The sequence below is a fragment of the Strongylocentrotus purpuratus genome, unplaced genomic scaffold (genome assembly GCF_000002235.5).
Source record: "Strongylocentrotus purpuratus isolate Spur 01 unplaced genomic scaffold, Spur_5.0 spur5_scaffold_14, whole genome shotgun sequence".
NCBI lineage: Eukaryota > Metazoa > Echinodermata > Echinoidea > Camarodonta > Strongylocentrotidae > Strongylocentrotus > Strongylocentrotus purpuratus.
The window spans coordinates 7,641,378-7,662,658 of record NW_022145599.1 but is presented as its reverse complement, the minus strand read 5'-3'; the positions used below and the strand labels follow the sequence as shown (position 1 = coordinate 7,662,658).

General features: G+C 36.6%; 1 protein-coding gene across 9 annotated transcripts in view; it reads right to left on the bottom strand.

The window, feature by feature from the left end:
* LOC105439020 (small G protein signaling modulator 3 homolog) overlaps nucleotides 1–21,281 on the bottom strand; it is a 69,557-nt gene that overhangs the window by 23,222 nt on the left and 25,054 nt on the right. For all 9 annotated transcript variants that reach the window (XM_030984093.1, XM_030984096.1, XM_030984097.1 and 6 more), the window contains exons 10-11: nucleotides 5,235–5,380; nucleotides 4,174–4,269 (exon numbers count right to left, since the gene is read on the bottom strand). In XM_030984093.1, the coding sequence (XP_030839953.1) occupies nucleotides 4,174–4,269; nucleotides 5,235–5,380 (242 nt within the window). The remainder of the gene's footprint in view (nucleotides 1–4,173; nucleotides 4,270–5,234; nucleotides 5,381–21,281) is intronic.

The following is a 21,281-nucleotide window of genomic DNA, read 5'->3' as shown; positions in this document are numbered from 1 at the left end:
ACATTTAATGTATTTTTAGTTATTGCAATTTTGTCATTTTTTGCTGGCTATAAATCTAAAGTAACTACAATTTCTTTGATCAATATCAACCAATGACTGCAATATTGTATTCATAAGTTCTCTTCTAATCTAAAAATTATTTCAAACCTGGACTTCTCACCTGCACAAGTATTACATTGTGCATTTTAAGTTTTCCCAAAGTGATGGAAAAGGCTTGTATTCAATAATCAAGCCCCTCCCCCTTCCCACCTTTCTTTGGTTTTTACTACCCATATATCATTAAAAAATGCCAGTCATAATGCATGCTTTATATGCTGACAGATCAGGAAACAGTCTCCACTTTACATGGTTCTACATGTAAACTACAACAAAAAAGTGGCAGGGAATGAATAAACTTAATAGAATTTCAAATATCTAGGAAGACAAATCAAAAGCAATGGTGAATAACTATACCATATCTAACCCCAAGAATAAAAGTGCTCATTCTAAAATAGATTTGATGACATGAATTCCTTGACTCACCGTACAATTAAAACATTCAGGTCCAATACACACCTGATCTTCGACATTTAAAAGTATCCTTACTGCCGACTATCGAGGAGATGTAACGTTGGAGCAGAAACATGTCATATTTAGTACTGGCAATGCACACTATTCACAAACATGTTAATCAATTAACAGACATATTAGGTGTGTGAACTGTATGCAAGATCTGTATCGCCTACATGTAGATTAGCCCGGTGAAATCCAATATTTCAACAGGTGTATTAATTTTGTCAAAAAATTTAGATTATATTCTACCTTGTTATTTTGGAGGGCAGCTAAAAGTCTATTGGAGCTGTCCATGTTAGAGTTCACCATGATTTATTCCAAATAATTATAAAATCCATCCACAGTCTGCAATCTGAATTACCAATCCTTCATCCCGACATTGACCCTTACTACCACGGCCCAACAAAAGAATGTAAGTGGATCTACTAATAGGAGAATTAGTAAACTGATCAAATGTTTGCCAGCTGTTTTCATTCCCATCACTGATTCAAAGCAATGGAACTTCCGCCAGCCTACAGGCAGGAGTGATGAGTGGAATGGCCTATGACACGTGTCTCCCTTATTTGCATAAATATAGATGTTATTCCATAATACCTTAAGTCTACATCCGGTTGATGTTGGAGGGGTGGGGGATGAAATTGGTTTCAACACGTAGTAATCGACCAGAACTGGCATGTTTTGAATTATTTTTGTTGGTATTATATTTATCTAACCACCCTTATCTTATTTACAGAATTAAACGATTAAATGAAAGTACAGGTACAAGTATTTCAAACAAAAATAATGTGCAAATATAATAAACAAAGCTCATAATGTACTAGACATATCTTCTTAATAATGCAGTCGACAATAATTTTAAAAAAATCTATTAGCCTCTGACAATAAGTATTCGCACTTACATGGAACTTGGTAAATCAGCCCCTTCCTTTTTTATCTTGGTCAGCTTTGGAAAAGATATAATCCCTTCTTAATATTCAAACTGTACAGAGTATATTACACTCATTATCATAAGATATGGTAACCAGTCCACGTATTTGAATTTGCATGGTTTGGTAATATTATTGAAAGAGGGAGGTAAAGCAAATACATCAAGGCAGAAAGATTGATATTAAAATATGCGGTGACATTTAGAAGACAATGCCACATAGAGGCTACGCTAATATCACCCAAACCCCAATGTTGACATTGTAAATAATTCCTCTGGGATAATGACCTTCTAGTGTGGAGTCCACTTATAGGATCTGATTATTTTGTAAGCTCCATCACTCATGCTACCTCTAAATATATAACAGCAAATATGTACATGTATTAAGCCTGCATCACATTTGGTACCTCTGGGCATATACATGTACCCTAAGAACATGTAGTACCGCTGAGCATATATATATTGACATAAACAATCATGAAAATGTTAGCCTCAAATCATGTTGTACATGTACGTGTAATGTATGGCATTACAGTGCTATGTTGATATCAACTTGTACAAATATATCAGAAAATTAATTTTATTTCTTTTCTATCCATAGATCTAGGTGAACTACAGTATGTGTATGTCAATATGTCAGTATTCTTTCAGAATTGTGACACAAAATGTGACACTTTGTATCCCACTTTTGATTTAAATAAAGACTAAGTACTGAAGTTATTTCACAAACAACACGATACAGTTTTATTACTTTATTCATTAGAAAAATTAGAAAAATAAATATATATTGGGTTATAATTTGGAATGAAGCTCATATATGTAGGCCTATTTCTGTTTCACTTTTTGAGAGATAAAAATATGAAATAAATACTATCAGTTAATCTACAATCCAATTTTTTTTTTAAAGGACTGGTATATGAAGAGGAATTACCCCCCTCATGTCTTAATGGAATGGTCCAACACCATAACACTTTGATCTAAAATTAATTCCGGCAAGCTAGCATCTGGCTGCACTTTTTGACACTCTATAGCCTAGTCATGATCCAAGCAACTGAAATATGATTTTTGTTTTTCTTCTTCATTTTCTTTTAGTAGATAAAAATAAAATAATGCACTTTAATACATGGTGATTTGGAATTAAAGTCTTTTAAGAGAATTTCAGATTGTAACATTAGATCACTACAGGGTTCTCAAATACATTTTTTCTCTCATCTGACATAAGCTGCTTTAGAGATTACCGTGTTAACAGACTGATACCAGTTATCTAAGACAAAGGACTAATTATAACACTTTGTTGCATTAGCTAAGTTTACAAAATAACCCGCGATTTCAACTATCCCCCATCAGCCTGCAGTTGCAATTAGCGGGATATTTGGTCGAGAAAATATCCTGAGAAATTTTGGCCTTGTTTCCAAAGTATCCCGCTATTTGGGAAATAGCGGGCTAATTTTCACTAGTCCGAGCTACTATATGATGAGCGTATCGGTCTGGTGAAGACGCAATTTTGAGCTTTGGGATAATATCAAGAGTCTGAAAATAGCAGGTTATTTGGCAAACTCGAGCTGATGACGACAAGCCTTATGTAGGGTTGTAGGGTTAATTGATTTACATACAGAGTATTCAAAATCAGTCAAGTGTAAAAACCCCAGCTATATTGATAACACTGTATAAATATAGACAGCTGGTGATTCTGTTGTCACTCTAGGGTGTTGTACTCCTTTCATATGTAAATGAGCAGGAAGTAATAAATGTACGTCATCAGAATATCACCATGGCAACGAGAGAATGTAGTTTGTTATGGTATAAGTAAACAGTACGACAAGCCTTTACATGGGACCTTGCACAATGAAAGTGATGTAACGACCTACATGTACACGCAAACAAATTGTACAACTACATGAATGCATGTATTATAAACATTTTTGTTTGTTACATTTGGTAAATAATTTGCTTTTAAATGGGAATATTCATAATCACAGTAATATCCTAAATATCAGAGTTAATGCCTTTTCAGTTCCAGATAGATATGTGAACAGTGTCTGATGAGAATGTATAAATAAAGACACATGAGTGTTAAAGCAGCAAAAGAGAGCAATGAAAGAATGATTTTGATGGTAATAAAAATGTTGTAAAAATGTTGTTCATTACAATATCCCATGTTATTGTATAATGATTATAATACAAGAACATTATTTACATAGAATATAAATAATTATATTAATAATTATAATAATACAAAAATACTTCTGGCTGCAATATACTAAAGATACAAATTACAAATCGAATAACATAATTGAAATGAATAAACAATACTAATAAGACAGAGAAAAATATAAATACATTAACAGAATAAGATTAACAATGAGAAGTTTGAATTAAATCAAAGTGAGTCCCAGCTATTTTGTCCCATACTGCAATCACGCCTAAGATTTCAGTATATCTGATGTCTGTATCAAGCAGATAGCCCTACTAGAGCTTGAATAAGACGAAAACATCTAATAAAAAATATATATATATATTTTTAAATTTTATTTATGTTAAAAAATTCCATAACATAATTGAATAATACTTGGTGACATATGGGACAAACTTTTAACTTACAACAATAAACAACATAAACGTTAAGAATAAAGATTAGAGCTCTTAGTTTTATAAAGAGCATAAGAGATGAGTGTGCATGAATGTGAGTGTCTTACCTTTACAAGTTTATCCATATCATCCACTACTCCTGGCAGGTCTGACAAGGCATTGAAGATCTGAGCCGAATTATCCAACGATAACAGCTCCTCCTCCTATCAAACAAACAAATATTATGGATAGTATATAATTATTGTAGGTCCTCTAAAGAGAAAAGACACTCCCGAGTCATCCATTTGTGTTGGAACGAATGGGAAAGTTGTCCATCACTTCATTACAGTGACATTACCAATTCAACCAATTTGAAATGAAATTTTAGTCATTTTATGTGTAGGAACAAATGGGAAAGTTGTCCGGCACTACATCACAGTGACATTACCAATTCAGCCCATTTTAAGTTCCTGCGCATATAGTGATTATAAGTTTAAACAATTCATAACTTTCTTATTTTTTTCTGATTTCATTCAAACTTTCATCAGTTTGCTTCTCTGATTTTTCTGCTTTCTACAAGTATTGTGCTATCGAGGTTGGATTTCCCTTTTGACACTTTTATTATGGAATTCACTCTGGTAAATGCCATCTACATTTCATTTCATTCACAAGAAATTTCAAGTCCTTCAGCAATGACTAAACCCCTGTAGAAAGAATGGTACTGTATGTACATGAAATACCTTGCCTACAGGAACACACAACAGGACAGGATTCAAACCTAGGACCTCCTGACTGAAAGTCTTATGTACAAACCACTATCCCACATTGATCCCACTCTTCAAAATCTGCCTTAAAACAGGAAAATGTGCAAATGCCTTGATACTTCACAAATTTTCTAAGTGGTCAAGAAACACAAAAGTTTCATTTTTCACAACAACAAAATAGGAATTTATTCTAAAAAAATTGCCATCAAAACGGCTGTCATGAACTGTTTGCAAATCTTTCATTTTACAAACGTTTCTGGATTTACAATAGGGTAATTCCTTGAAAATGTCAACTTTTGGTGAAATAATAAAGTGTAACATTAACCTTTTTCCCATTATGCCAGTGGAATACACATGATTTTACATCTATGGAGCAATATCATTGAAAGTCAACATCCATCCAACCCTAAGAAAGCAGCCCTTACCTTCATTTTGAACATGGCAAGTGTGATCTGGAAGAGTACGATAGATCCATCGAAGAAGAACATATCCCAGACTCTCAGTAGCACCTTCATATGAACTACACTGGCAAACGCAGTCAAAAACCAATGCAGTGTGATCAAGGATAACTCTGTAGGAATGAACATGAAAAGGAAAATGACAGATTATTTTGATTTGGTGTAATAGGATAAGATTTATCTCTACCTTCATTAATCATTAAATTTTTTGTTAAGGTTTACATGTATGTTGCCAAAAAAATGTGCATTGCAAAAAATGTTCCAGTGTTTACCCAATAACAGGTATTGTCAATCACCAGGATTAGCCTTCAGTATTATGACTGACAGGCCTTATATAATGCTTTACATTCCCCCATATGGTGAAGTCATTATCTCACTTTTCCCTCAACTGAAGACTTTCCGAGATACAGTTCCGCCTGCGATCAACGTCACAGTGGATCGCGCGCATACGCGTGCACTTGCGCGCGAACGCGATTGATCGCGATCAGCTTAGTGCGTGGAAAACATTGCTAAAATGTAATGCAGTCCGTCCGTATGAAATGTCGCCCTCTGTTGGCGATAGTTTGCTTTTTTATTTTTGTCAGTTATTGTTGCTACTTACGCATAATGTTGCGGCGGGAATCTCAAAGTGAAATCTAATCGGCGGGGAAAAAATATATTAGACGTTCATTTTTTGACTAAATTGAAGGCGGATGACTTTTGAATTCGCTAAACCAAAATTAAATCGGTAGACTTGTTATCTTATGAGACGCAATATTTATCTATTTTTTCAAAAGACGATTTAAGTTGCGGCGGGAACCTCAAAGTGATAACTAATCGGCGGTGAAAAAATATATTAGACGTTATCTTTCAATTTCGATTGAATTTAAGGCGGTTCGCAATCACTTTAATGCATGGAATTGCTAAATTGAATGCGGCACTTAAGTGAATACTATGTTATCTTTCTTTAGGCTAGTTGATTAAATTGAAGGTGGATCCTTTTCGAACTCTCTGAACCAAAATCAAATTGGTGGACTTGTTATCTTATCAGACGCAATACCTTTCTATTTTTCATAAGATGATTTAAGTTGCGGCGGGAATATGAAAGTGAAAACTAGTCGGTTACGAAAAAATATGTTAGACAATATCACTCTATTTTTTATTAAATTGAAGGCGGAACCTTTTCGAACTCTCTAAACCAAAATCGAATCGGCTGACTTGTTATCTTTTATGACGCAATATTTGTCTCTTTTTTTTGGAAAAAAGATTCAAGTTACGGTGGGTCTTTTGGGGAATTTTAAAGTGAAAACTATTCACGTGGCAGTTGATCGCGCGCATATGCGTGCACTTGCGATCGCAATCGATCGCAATCACTAACTTTAATGCACTGAAAACATTGCTAAAATTGAATGCGACAGTTTAGTGAAATCTATGTTATCTTTCTTTAGGCATATTGATTAAATTGTAAGTGGATCCTTTTTGAATTCGCTAAACCAAATTAATCGGTGGACTTGCTATCTTATAAAACGCAATATTTATCTATTTTTCAAAAGATGATTTAAGTTGCGGGGGAACCTCAAACTGATAACTAATCGGCGGAGAAAAAATATATTAGACGTTATCTCTTTTTCAAAAAATGATTAAGTTGCGGCAGGTCTTTTGGGAAACTTTTAAAGTGAAATCTATTCACCTCACAGTTGACTGCGCGCACTTCCGAACACAATCGATCGCAATCACTTTAATGCATGAAAACATTGCTAAAATTGAATGCGACAGTTTAGTGAAAACTATGTTATCTTTCTTTAGGCATGTTGATTAAATTGAAGGTGGATCCTTTTCAAACTCTCTAAACCAAAATCAAATTGGCGGACTTATTATCTTATATGACGCAATATTTTCTCTTTTTCAACAAATTATTTAGAGTTGCGGCGGGTCTTTTGGGGGACTTTTAAAGTGAAATATATTCACATCACAGTTGATCGCGCGCATATGCGTGCGCTTGCGAACGCAATTGATCGTAATCACCTTAATGCATGAAAACATTGCTAAAATTGAATGCGACAGTTAAGTAAAAACTATGTTATTCTACTTTATTCCTATTGATTGAATTGAAGGTGGGTCAAAAAATTGTATTTCTATACCCCCCATTCACATGAAATACTAGTAGCGGATCTGTATCTTACCGCGTAGCGCGGAAGCTCTGACGTTTCATTAAATTGTTAAAGAAAGAAGACGATTCGTTGTACCATTCTCGACTCTTAATCCTTGTCTAGATTCAGTTTCTTTTGACGTTTCATTAAATTATTAAAGAAAGAAGACGATTCGTTGTACCATTCTCGACTCTTAATCCTTGTCTGAATTCAGTCCCCCCCCCCCCCTTCACGCGCGAAGCGCGGAAGCTTTGATATTTCATTAAATTATAAGAGAAAGAAGGCGATTCGTTGTACCGTTTTCGGCTCTTAATCCTTGTTTGAATCAAGTTCCAATTCCTCCGCGCATATAGCGCGGAAACTCTGAAGTTTCATTAAATTATTAAAGAAAGAAGACGTTTAGTTGTACCATTCTCGACTCTTACTCAATGTATGAATTCAGTTCCTCCCCCCCCCCCACCCCTTCCCGCGCGAAACGCGAAAGCTTTGACGTTTCACTAATAGAGAAAGAAGGCGATTCGTTGTACCGTTCCCGACTCTTAATCCTTGTCTAAATTCAGTTTCCTTTGGCGTTTCATTAAATTATTAAAGAGAGAAGACGTTTCGTTGTACCATTCAGTCCCCCCCCCCCCCCACCCTCCTTCCCGTGCAAAGCGCGGAAGCTTTGGCGTTTCGTTAAATTATTAGAGAAAGAAGATGTTTCGTTGTACCATTCTCGACTCTTTATCCTTGACTGAATTCAGTTCCCCCCCCCCCCAGCCGCACAAAGCGCGGAAGCTTTGATGTTTCGTTCAATTATTAGAGAAAGAAGGCGATTCGTTGTACCGTTTTCGACTCTTAATCCTTGTATGAATCAAGTTCCAATTCCTCCGCGCATAGCACGGAAACTCTGACGTTTCATTCAATTATTGAAGAAAGAAGACGTTTCGTTGTACCATTGTCGACCCTTACTCCATGTCTTAATTCAGTTCCTCCCCCCCCCCCCCCCGTTCCCGGGCGAAACGCGGAAGCTTTGACGTTTCATTAAATTATTAGAGAAAGAAGACGATTCGTTGTACCGTTCTCGACTCTTAATCCTTTTTCTTCTTACGTCCTCTTCCTTTCTTCTTTCTCTCTCTTTCTCTCTCTCTCTCTCTCTCTCTTTTTTTTTTTTGGGGGGGGGGGGCGGGCGACTGCCCCCACCGCCACACACCCCCATGGCTACGCGCCTGTATCCTCTCTGTTTCTTATTCCTACTCTCTACTTCTTTTTTTGCACTTTTGCGCTTCGCGCTTAACATTTAGCTTTTAGATTGAATAAATTCATCAATTCCTGATGAAGCCGTATGAGCGAGAATTCAATTTATTCTTGTCTCATATACGGTTGTCTTATTTGCGTATGTATCATGAAAATGAGATAGCAAAATGTGTATATTGATGGTCATCTTGCGAGTAATAACCGTTAACTACTCTCATCGGGCTTTTTTTATGGTAATGTACAGGCCACCCCCACCTGAAATATGGGGGGGGGGGGGAATATATCCCCCCCACCCCCACCCCCCGGGATCGACACCCATGCCCTATTTTGTATTAAATTGAAGGTGGATCCTTTTCGAACTCTCTAAACCAAAATCGAATGGGCGGACTTATTATCTTTTATGACGCAATATTTTCTATTTTTTAAAAGATGATTTAAGTTGCGGCGGGTCTTTGGGGGGACTTTTAAAGTGGAATATATATATATATATATATTCACGTCACAGTACGTTGATCGCGTGCATATGCGTGCACTTGCGAACGCAATCGATCGCAATCACTTTAATGCATGCACACATTGCTAAAATTGAATGCGACAGTTTAGTGAAAACTATGTTATCTTTCTTTAGGCTAGTTGATTAAATTGAAGGTGGATCCTTTTCGAACTCTCTAAACCAAAATCAAATTGGCGGACTTGTTATCTTTTATGACGCAATATTTTCTATTTTTTAAAAGATGATTTAAGTTACGGCGGGAATCTCAAAGTAAAAACTAATCGGTGGCGAAAAAATATATTAGACGTTATCTCTTTTTAAAAAAATTATTTAGAGTTGCGGCGGGTCTTTTGGGGGGACTTTTAAAGTGAAATATATTCACATCACAGTTGACCGCGCGCATAATTATGCGTGCACTTGCGAACGCAATCGATCGCAATCACTTGAATGCATGAAAACATTGCTAAAATGAATGCGACAGTTTAGTGAAAACTATGTTATCCTACTTTATGCCTATTGATTGAATTGAAGGTGGGTCAGAAATGTGTATGCCTATACCCCCCCCCCCCCCATTCACCGTAAATCCTAGAAGCGGATCTGTATCTTACCCCTATACTGATATTTTCAAGCTCTCTTCATTTCCCAGGTTCCTCATATGATCTACATGTAGGCCTACTAGGTTTTTTTTTTTTTTAATTGACACGTTTTATTGATAATAATTCAAAACTTCTAAAGCCTAGTGCCCACTGTGCGATCTGAGCTTATTATTTATCCGATTTTTCTCAAACCTTCACTAATGTGCTTCTTTGATTTTTCTCCATTTGTCCAAGCAATCTGCTTTATAAAAGGTTAATTCTCCTTTAATGATAATTCAGTGTAGGCCGCCTACATGTGACGCCTGACGGAAGAGTTGTTGTACCTGGATATTTCTACATCATAGTCGAGTGACCAATATGCTAATTTGAGATTCACATAGATGTATGTTTAAGGGCAAGGAGTTTTCTTATTATTTCCTTTGTCCGATTTAATAGTTCAAACTTTCAACTATATATTTCTTTGATTTTTCTGTTTTCACACAATTACAATTGTTACTCGGGTCGGGTTGGGTTTCCCTTGCATTTATGTAGCTAGTGTATTAAAACCAGAATTGGATCATTTACGTAAAACACACGTATATATACACATCTCAATTATCAAGATTACACCTAATTATGCACAGTTTGCTTTTCTAGTATCGCATGCATATCATGCGCACATGTCGGACATAATTACACACACAAGTACCCAGAACACTTATAACACACGCGCTACATACACATACATACAGCATACGTATGTGTATAAATCACACTTGCACACATACTAGACGCGCATTAGTACATAGTCGCACTGAGGTCAGTGCATAGTCGGTCGTCAGTGCGCTATGCACAATAGAGCACGATGAGTAATGTTATGAGAATGAGGTCGCCTTTTCAGAGAGGTCAGGTCGTAGTCTATTTAAATGACGCGTTCGAGTTATATATTTCTGATATTTAGACAGGGTGGCTAATTTCCCTGATAGTGGTGGTTCCATGAGGCCCTGATTGGTAACAATAATATTCGATATCAATTTTGAATATAAACTCGTAACAGCAAAAACTCAAAATACAGAACAAAATAAATATAGACCCGAGACCTCGGTACAAATACGTTGGTATCCTCGTATTTGAATATAATTTTTTGGGAAAGGAAATTGTTGCGTATTTCTCAAATCTTAATATAGATCCTATTATTATAATATACATGAATTTAAACTAGACCGTAATTATTTTTTGTAATCCGATGAAAAGTAATCATGAGTATTTTTTAGACTATCAACAAAAGCTACGGTAGGCCTATAGCCTAGGCCTGTAGATCATAGCGATAGATCTTTAGTTTTGGAAGCTCTTATACAAAGTATAGAGAGACAATTTTGACTGCACACTTGGGGTACCAAATTTATTTAGGCCTATATACATAGAGTATTATCACAAGGTAGTATTGCCACTCAAATCACAAATTGACTATAATAGCAATTGATATATAGGCCTACATGAACGAAGTATAAATAGGCCTACAAATATCTTAAATAATAAGGCCCCTGAAACTCCGAGTCGATTGCGAGTTTCCCGTCACACCTTTTCAGCTCATAATGAGGCAACTATTTCATTATTCACTATTCATTATTTGCAAATTCTTTATGTAGAACTTTTTACGTACCCTTTATTCAATTTTGTTTGTTCAACTTGTGTACTTCCTGTTTGTTAAATAACTTCATGCATGTATTAACATCTTTAATGCACATTGTTAGTATTATCTTATTGTGGTAATTTGTATTGATATTAATACAAACATTAACTACAAAAAAACAAAAACCCACGTATACAAGCTATATAATAGAAGAGTACTTTTAATAGTAACATGTGTGAAAAACCTTTCTAATTCTACACTGTAACATGTCACTTCCAAGATATACATGATGCACAGCATACATACATATGACTTACTTAAAACATAAACATAAATTGCGCTGTTTTAAATGTTTGATTTGATTTTTCCAATTTCTTTATCCTTTACTGACCTCAAATTTTGTTATTTTGGGGCTTATGTTTTAGAAGTAAATATCATTGTAAGGTTTATTAGTGCATGATGAAGTCATTGAACAATGGTACATGGTATCGATATGTAATCGATCTCAAAACAAAAATTAGAAAATGTTAAGTAAAACAATAGCCCACAAATTTTAAGAAGATGTAGTTCTGTTGTGTTTGAGTTGAGACAATTCAGAATGTGTCTCCCAGTTGAGGAGGTCGCGAAACTGTACTAAGGAGTCACGACTTGTATTGCTGCAGTTGTTACCAGACCTTTTAATATCAATTATATTTATCGCACATTTTGGTCAAACTGTAATTTAAAAAAATATAAATTCCAAGTACGGTCCTGGGGAACATTTGCTTTGTTCCTGTGTTTTAAGTTCACATTCTTCACCAATTTTAAATACCACTACAAGTCAGGCGCATAGCCGCGGGTGGGGGCAGTCGACCCCCCCCCCCCCCAACAAAAAGAGAGAGAGAGAGAGAGAAGAGAAAAAAAGGGAGAGGACGTAGGAAGAAAAAGGAGCATACAAAGACAAGAGTTGAGAACGGTACAACGAATCGTCTTGTTTCTCTACTAATTTAATGAAACGTCAAAGCTTCCACGCTTCGCGCGGGGGGGGGGGGGAACTGAATCCAGACAAGGATTAAGAGTCGAGAACAAATCGTCTTCTTTCTCTGATACATTTAATGAAACGTCAAGCTTTCGCGCAAAACAATGGATTCTGAGTGGGGCATTCTGGCTCCATTCCGAATGCCAATTGCATAAATCCGTGACGCCTCAGGTCAAAGGTTACCCGACAAAGTAATTAACTATTGGGTCTAAACAATTAAAAGATATCGTATTGCCCTTTAGGTGCTAAGACTTGGGTCGATCAAGGGGCGGATCTAGCTTTTTGCCAGGTTGGGGGGGGGGGGGGGGGGGTGATTTAAAAAAAGTCAAAAAATTGCGCCGTTTTACTGTTGTGCCTTAGGTGCTAAAACAGGGGTCGGTCGGAAATCTTTTTTTTTTTCTTTCCTTTTTTTTTATCGCCCTTTTTGGGCTGATATTTTTCAGTTTTGTATGTTGTTTTTTTTTTGTTTTTTTTGTTCTCGCCCTCTTTGGGTTGCTAATTTTCAGTTTTAAATACTTTAATGCTTTAAAACATGTGTTTCAGCGACATCATTCCATTCATATCTTTTCACCTTATACTAATCCATGGTTTACAATGTTGTGTTGAGACAACACTCTCTGCTTCCCAAGCTGACGAAGTTGTTTTCAACTACCTGTAAAACTTGTTAGCAATGTGAAGATTGTTGACAAATTGTACAGGTGGTCCCGGGCAAAAAGTGGTCTCTTTACTAACCAAAGAAGGGACCGAAACTGACACAGGAAAAGACAGCCAGACATTTTTGCATGCAAGAGGTTCAAATCATAGCCTATCACAAAATTTGTATCTAAACTGGCTCAATTCATAAAATATGCTCTTCATTCCTGTTTCAGTCCTGGGGATTGTTCCAAGTGTATGTTTGTATCCGTTTTTTGAGTTTGAAATGAGTCAAATCTGACCCCAAAAGATTTAACAATTCATATACATGAATATTTGAACTCACTGTATCTCCATGTTTTAATCCGAGTTGTACAATATACAAAGTTACACACCAACTTACACTTTCTGGAAAACTTTAATAAAGAAACAATATTTGAATAAATAAACACAAATACATGTGTGTTTTCTTGCACACATGATTTCATCCACTTCTGCTACACACCGAATTGTACTTGTTTATGAAAGCACCAACATCTCTGGAAGTATATGTATAATTTTAGAAATGAGTCTTCCTGTACACATTCTAGTTTTTACTGTCTATACTAAATGTCTGAATCAGGCGCGTACGCAAGGGGGGGGGGGGTCGGACCCCCTCAATCTTTTTCTTTTTATAAAAGGGGTGACCAAAAAAGGTGACCCCCCCCCCCGCTGATTCAGCGGCTGGCTGAGTCAAATCTTGGACCCCCCCCCCCCCTCTTATTATATGGCTCTTCCTTTATGTTTAAAAAAAAAAACTTTTTATTAAGCATTACTTCTCACGTCGGATATAATTATTTGACAAAATTATGCAAGGAATAGATCGCATACGATCCCATCTGATTGCAGCTGATCGCAGTTGATCGCAGACAATGACTGTGTGTTCTGGTAACATTGAGGCTTGTGGATAGTTCTCAATGTTGTAGGGTAAGTTTGAAGAAGAAACAAAAACAGAACCCTAACGTTTGAGATTTGGGGAGACATTATGGGGATGTATGAGAAGTATCTGTTATGGGTGGAGATTCCTTTTCGAAAGGTTTACAAACGTGTATAGTCGGGGGCTAGGTTAAGCCTCTCCAATGTATAGTTTAAATAAAACGACTATCAATCGATCTTTCCGTATATAGCTTTGTGCTTAAATTTCATTGACATTTATATTCCCTTTTAAAGATTTATATAATTTGACGAGACCCCTTCTCCCCCATTATGATGTAACTCCAAATTGTAATTTTTTTAGAAAGTACACCTAGTTTATATGGTAGAAATGTCATTTTGTCATGAAAAATACTCCAGTTAAGATGTATTCCGGCACCTAGCTGCATACTCGGGGGGGGGGGGGTCACAGAAGGGGGAGGGTGCACATTCTGAACCCCTCCGTTCATTGTCTTAATGATTTGGAATGAAAATCATGACTATCACCTGGATCCACATCTTAATTTATGTGTCACTTAGTTATTGACAGACTCTTAGCCTGCATCATTTCCGATCACACATCATGTCCTACACAACATACTGCCCCCATCCCAAAATTATTCTTGATTTTAATGGTGGTGGGAGGGGGGGGGGGCATTTCAAGCGAGGGAGGGGGTAGGGAGAAAGTTCTGAACAACACTATGCACAAACATAATTATTCAAGACGGCAAATTATGTCTGTCACTTGGTACAGGTCTTATTTTATATAGTATTTGACCTATATCCTGATTTGACTCTGAGAACACATTATATATCGGTTGTTAGGCATATTATTACCATAGCAACATGAACTAAGTAAGATATATTAAAGTATGATGAAAATGCATCATCTGACATCACACTTCCTATCAAAATATTCATCTGCTTGGTGATAGCATCTTCTCGCGATATATTCTATTTTTCACGGCACTGTGTTACCGTTGCTAAGGAGAAGGCCCTTAGCAACCAAATTTGCTATTTTGGCTCACAACAAAGTGTCAACTTTAGAGCGCTATAACTTTTTAGTTACAAAAGCAATAGACTTAAAATTTGGATATGATATTAACCATCTGGTTTCTGAGCATTTTATCAGCAACTTCCAAGTCAGTCAAACCACGATCGATAATGTAGAAAACTCTCCATTAGAGAAAAATCAGTGAAATTATTGTCTCATATTCAATTTGGGCTTTAGCACTTTGATGAAGTCATTATCATTAAGTAAACCAACGGAAAGAAAGAAATAAATGAAAGAAATGAATGCCAATATCACAATACAGCGTTTGAGCAATATAAAGAGAGACAGATCGCGGGAGAGAGCGAAGCGAAAACTATTAAATATCGCTGATGTTACCGGCTATACAAATAGTAAGCCAACGGAAAGAAAGAAATGAATTAAGAAAATGAAGGGGCCCGGCCCCGTTGCCCCCCACCCCCACTCCTCTATTGGAAAATCCTGGATCCGCCACTGCTTCCTCAATTTTGTTAATTTCCTATCTAAATGGTCCGTATGCTCTAACAATTGAACAATGCTGTTCTCATGCCACATGGCATTACTCTGTATCGTTGTCCAGTCACAACAACGACTTACAAATAATGACAGATTTATTACATTCCAACCACAAGTATGTCCTGAGTCGGCGCTCTTAGAACAAAGGCGCGTATAATATGCGGTATTTTGAACTTTGGTGTTGATTGACATGACACCTCATTTCAGATAAGCTATCGGCCTATACAGTGCCTCCCAGAAAAAAAAACGATACTGCAATTAATTTGAATAGGCTTTGTCGGCCGGGCTTTCTACACAAAATGTATATTCATAGTCTGCTTGAGTTCGAATGCTCTCACAGAAATAGGGATATTGCTTAACGACAAGAATTGTGTTTGAAAGAAAAGGGGAATCTTTGGAGGATGCATGAATGTTTAACTCAACCCCGAAACACCTGGTACGGTGAGTGTACATTCTTCCGTTACGCTTTTCAAAGAGGAGCCATGAGAATGATCCGTCGATTGATTTTCAAAGTACCCCATAGCACTATAAACTTTACAAAGAACATAATTTGTGTTTCATCTACCTGCTTGTAAAATTTGAATAGGCTTTGTCGACCGGGCTTTCTACACCAAAATTATAATTGTTGTGCCTTTTACCGCTAGACCCTTTTTTCTTCACGCGATTGCATCTGATCGCAAATGAATGCTATTGCAATGAGACTATACAGTATACACGTTTGTAAACCTTTTATTAAAGGAATCTCCGCCCATGACAGAATCTACTCATACATCCCCATATTATGTTTCCTCGAATCTTAAACGTTAGGGTTCTTTTTTTTTCTTTCTTTTCTTCAAACTATTGAGAACCATCCACAAGCCTCTACGTAACCAGAACACACAGTTATTGTCTGCGATCAGCTGCGATCAGTTGCAATCAAATGGGATCGTATGCGCTCTGTTCCTTGTATAGAAGATTTTCAAGCTTTCCGCATCTCTCTACCCAGCCACATTTATAATTTTTCATCTTTGCTGGGCCGGATTAAACTGTTTTGGATGCGATAGCTGAACAGTGTCCACTTAATGATATAGGCGGCGGTCGGGGTGGATAATTAAAATGAAATTCAAGCATAAAGCTACAAGTACGGAAAGATCGATTGATAGTCGTTTTATTTAAACTATTATATACATTGGAGAGACATAACAAAATTAAGATTCATAGTCTGCTTGAGTGCGAATGCTCTCACAGAAATAGGGATATTGCTTAACGACAAGAATTGTGTTTGAAAGAAAAAGGGAATCTTTTGAGGACGCATAAAATGTTTAACTTGACCCCGTAACACCTGCTACGGTGAGAGTACATTCTTCCGTTATAAAGAGGAGCCATGAGAATGATCCGTCGATTGATTTTCAAAGTACCCCATAGCACTATAAAGTTTACAAAGAACATAATTTGTGTTTTATCTACCTGCTTGTAAAATTTGAATAGGCTTTGTCGACCGGGCTTTCTACACCAAAATTATAATTGTTGTGCCTTTAACCGCTAGACCCTTTTTTCTTCACGCGATTGCATCTGATCGCAAATGAATGCTGTTGCAATGAGACTATACACGTTTTTAAACCCTTCGAAAAGGAATCTCCGCCCATGACAGAATCAACTCATACATCCCCATATTATGGTTCCTCGAATCTCAAACGTTAGGGTTCTTTTTTTTTCTTTCTTGTCTTCAAACTATTGAGAACCATTCACAAGCCTCTACGTAACCAGAACACGCAGTTATTGTCTGCGATCAGCTGCGATCAGTTGCAATCAAATGGGATCGTATGCGCTCTGTTCCTTGTATAGAAGATTTTCAAGCTTTCCGCATCTCTCTCCCAAGCCACGTTTATCATTTTTTAATCTTTGCTGGGCCGGATTAAACTGTTTTGGATGCGATAGCTGAACAGTGTCCACTTAATATATAGGCGCCGGTCGGGGTGGATAATTAAAATGAAATTCAAGCATAAAGCTACAGTACGGAAAGATCGATTGATAGGCATTTATTTGAACTATTATATACATTGGAGAGACATAACAAAATTAAGATTCATAGTCTGCTTGAGTGCGAATGCTCTCACAGAAATAGGGATATTGCTTAACGACAAGAATTGTGTTTGAAAGAAAAAGGGAATCTTTTGAGGATGCATAAAATGTTTAACTTAACCCCGAAACACCTGGTATGATGAGTTCACATTCTTCCGTTATATTTTTTCAAAGAGGAGCCACGAGAATGATCCGTCGATTGATTTTCAAAGTACACCATAGCACTATAATTTTTACAAAGAACATAATTTGTGTTTCATCTACCTCCATGTAAAATTTGAATAGGCTTTGTCGACCGGGCTTTCTACACCAAAATTATAATTGTTGTGCCTTTTACCGCTAGACCCTTTTTTCTTCACGTGATTGCATCTGATCGCAAATGAATGCTGTTGCAATGAGACTATACACGTTTGTAAACCTTTCGAAAAGGAATCTCCGCCCATGACAGAATCTACTCATACATCCCCATATTATGTTTCCTCGAATCTCAAACGTTAGGGTTCTGTTTTTTTTTCTTTTCTTCAAACTATTGAGAACTATCCACAAGCCTCTACGTAACCAGAACACACAGTTATTGTCTGCGATCAGCTGCGATCAGTTGCAATCAAATGGGATCGTATGCGCTCTGTTCCTTGTATAGAAGATTTTCAAGCTTTCCGCATCTCTCTCCCAAGCCACATTTATAATTTTTCATCTTTGCTGGGCTGGATTAAACTGTTTTGGATGCTATAGCTGAACAGTGTCCACTTAATAATATAGGCGGCGGTCGGGGTGGATAATTAAAAAGAAATTCAAGCATAAAGCTACAGTACGGAAAGATCGATTGATAGTCGTTTTATTTAAACACTATTATATACATTGGAGAGACATAACAAAATTAAGATTCATAGTCTGCTTGAGTGCGAATGATCTCACAGAAATAGGGATATTGCTTAACGACAAGAATTGTGTTTGAAAGAAAAAGGGAATCTTTTGAGGACGCATAAAATGTTTAACTTGACCCCGAAACACCTGCTACGGTGAGAGTACATTTTTCCGTTATGTCTTTTCAAAGAGGAGCCATGAGAATGATCCGTCGATTGATTTTCAAAGTACCCCATAGCACTATCAAGTTTACAAAGAACATAATTTGTATTTTATCTACCTGCTTGTAAAATATTTGAATAGGCTTTGTCGACCGGGCTTTCTACACCAAAATTATAATTGTTGTGCCTTTTACCGCTAGACCCTTTTTTTCTTCACGTGATTGCATCTGATCGCAAATGAATGATGTTGCAATGAGACTATACACGTTTGTAAACCTTTCGAAAAGGAATCTCCGCCCATGACAGAATCTACTCATACATCCCCATATTATGTTTCCTCGAATCTCAAACGTTAGGGTTCTTTTTTTTTTCTTTTCTTCAAACTATTGAGAACTATCCACAAGCCTCTACGTAACCAGAACACACAGTTATTGTCTGCGATCAGCTGCGATCAGTTGCAATCAAATGGGATCGTATGCGCTCTGTTCCTTGTATAGAAGATTTTCAAGCTTTCCGCATCTCTCTCCCCAGCCACATTTATAATTTTTCATCTTTGCTGGGCTGGATTAAACTATTTTGGATGCGATAGCTGAACAGTGTCCACTTAATAATATAGGCGGCAGTCGGGGTGGATAATTTAAATGAATTTCAAGCATAAAGCTACAGTACGGAAAGATCGATTGATAGTCGTTTTATTTAAACTATTATATACATTGGAGAGACATAACAAAATTAAGATTCATAGTCTACTTGAGTGCGAATGCTCTCACAGAAATAGGGATATTGCTTAACGACAAGAATTGTGTTTGAAAGAAAAAGGGAATCTTTTGAGGATGCATAAAATGTTTAACTTAACCCCGAAACACCTGGTATGATGAGTTCACATTCTTCCGTTATATCTTTTCAAAGAGGAGCCACGAGAATGATCCGTTGATTGATTTTCAAAGTACACCATAGCACTATAATTTTTACAAAGAACATAATTTGTGTTTCATCTAACTCCATGTAAAATTTGAATAGGCTTTGTCGACCGGGCTTTCTACACCAAAATTATAATTGTTGTGCCTTTTACCGCTAGACCCTTTTTTCTTCACGTGATTGCATCTGATCGCAAATGAATGCTGTTGCAATGAGACTATACACGTTTGTAAACCTTTCGAAAAGGAATCTCCGCCCATGACAGAATCTACTCATACATCCCCATATTATGTTTCCTCGAATCTCAAACGTTAGAGTTTTGTCTTTTTCTTTCCTTCAAACTTACCTTACAACATTGAGAACTATATCCACAAGCCTCTACGTTACCAGAACACGCAGTAATAATTGTCTGCGATCAGTTGCAATCAAATGGGATCGTATGCGCTCTGTTCCATGAAGCTCATGTGAGCGAGAAAACACACATGTATTTGTGTTTATTTATTCAAATATTGTTTCTTTATTAAAGTTTTCCAGCAAGACAAAGTGTAAGTTGGTTTGTAACTTTGTAAATTGTACAACTCAGATTAAAACATGGAGATACAGTGAGTTCAAATATTCATGTATATGAATTGTTAAATCTTTTGGGGTCAGATTCGACTCATTTCAAACTCAAAAAACGGATACAAACATACACTATGAACATGACAGACAATGAAAGCGGACAAAATATACAGTTCCTCAGGTAGACAAAGGAACATCCCTTCACTGCTATTATGTAAAAATGTGTAGAACAGGTGAATATGCATGTGACACCTGTTCTACACATTTTTACATAATAGCAGTGAAGGGATGTCCCTTTGTCTACCTGAGGAACTGTATATTTTGTCCGCTTTCATTGTCTGTCATGTTCATAGTGATACACTTGGAACAATCCCCAGGACTGAAACAGGAATGAAGAGCATATTTTATGAAGCGGGCCAGTTTAGATACAAATTTTGTAAAAGGCTATGATTTGAACCTAATGCATGCAAAAGTGTCTGGCTGTCTTTTCCTGTGTCAGTTTCGGTCCCTTCTTTGGTTATTAAAGAGACCACTTTGTGCCCGGGACCACCTGTACAATTTGTCAACAATCTTCACATTGCTAGCAAGTTTTACAGGCAGTTGAAAAACCTCATCAGCTGGGAATCAGAGAGTGTTGTTGTCTCAACACAACATTGTAAACCATGGATTAGTATATTAAAGGTGAAAAGATATGAATGGAATGATGTCGATGAAACACATGTATTAAAGCATTAAAAACTGAGAAATAGCAGCCCAAAGAGGGCGAGAAAAAAAAGAAGAAAAAAAAAACATTCAAAACTGAAAAATATCAGCCCAAAAAGGGCGAGAAAAAAAAAGAAAAAAAAGAAGAAAAAAAGATGATTATTTTCCGACCGACCCATGTTTTAGCACCTAAGGCACAATATATTTTTATTTTTTAGGCCTCATAGTTAATTACGTCACGGATTTATACAATTGGCATTCGGAATGTCGCCAGAATGCCCCACTCAGAATATAAAACAATGAAAATACAATTTACAAACAAATATGTAAGTTTTAATAAGTGAACCCATAATTATTTACAAAAATTTAAGTACAAAATAGAATCATAGTGACAAAGTGAGGTGGAAAAGAAGAAAAAAAATCTCACTTTTTATTTCTCTAGCGCAAGTGATATTTTCTTTATTCGTTTCTTTCTTTCCGTCGGCTTAATTTTTGTCATGAAAGCCGGTAATATCAGCGACACTTCATTGTTT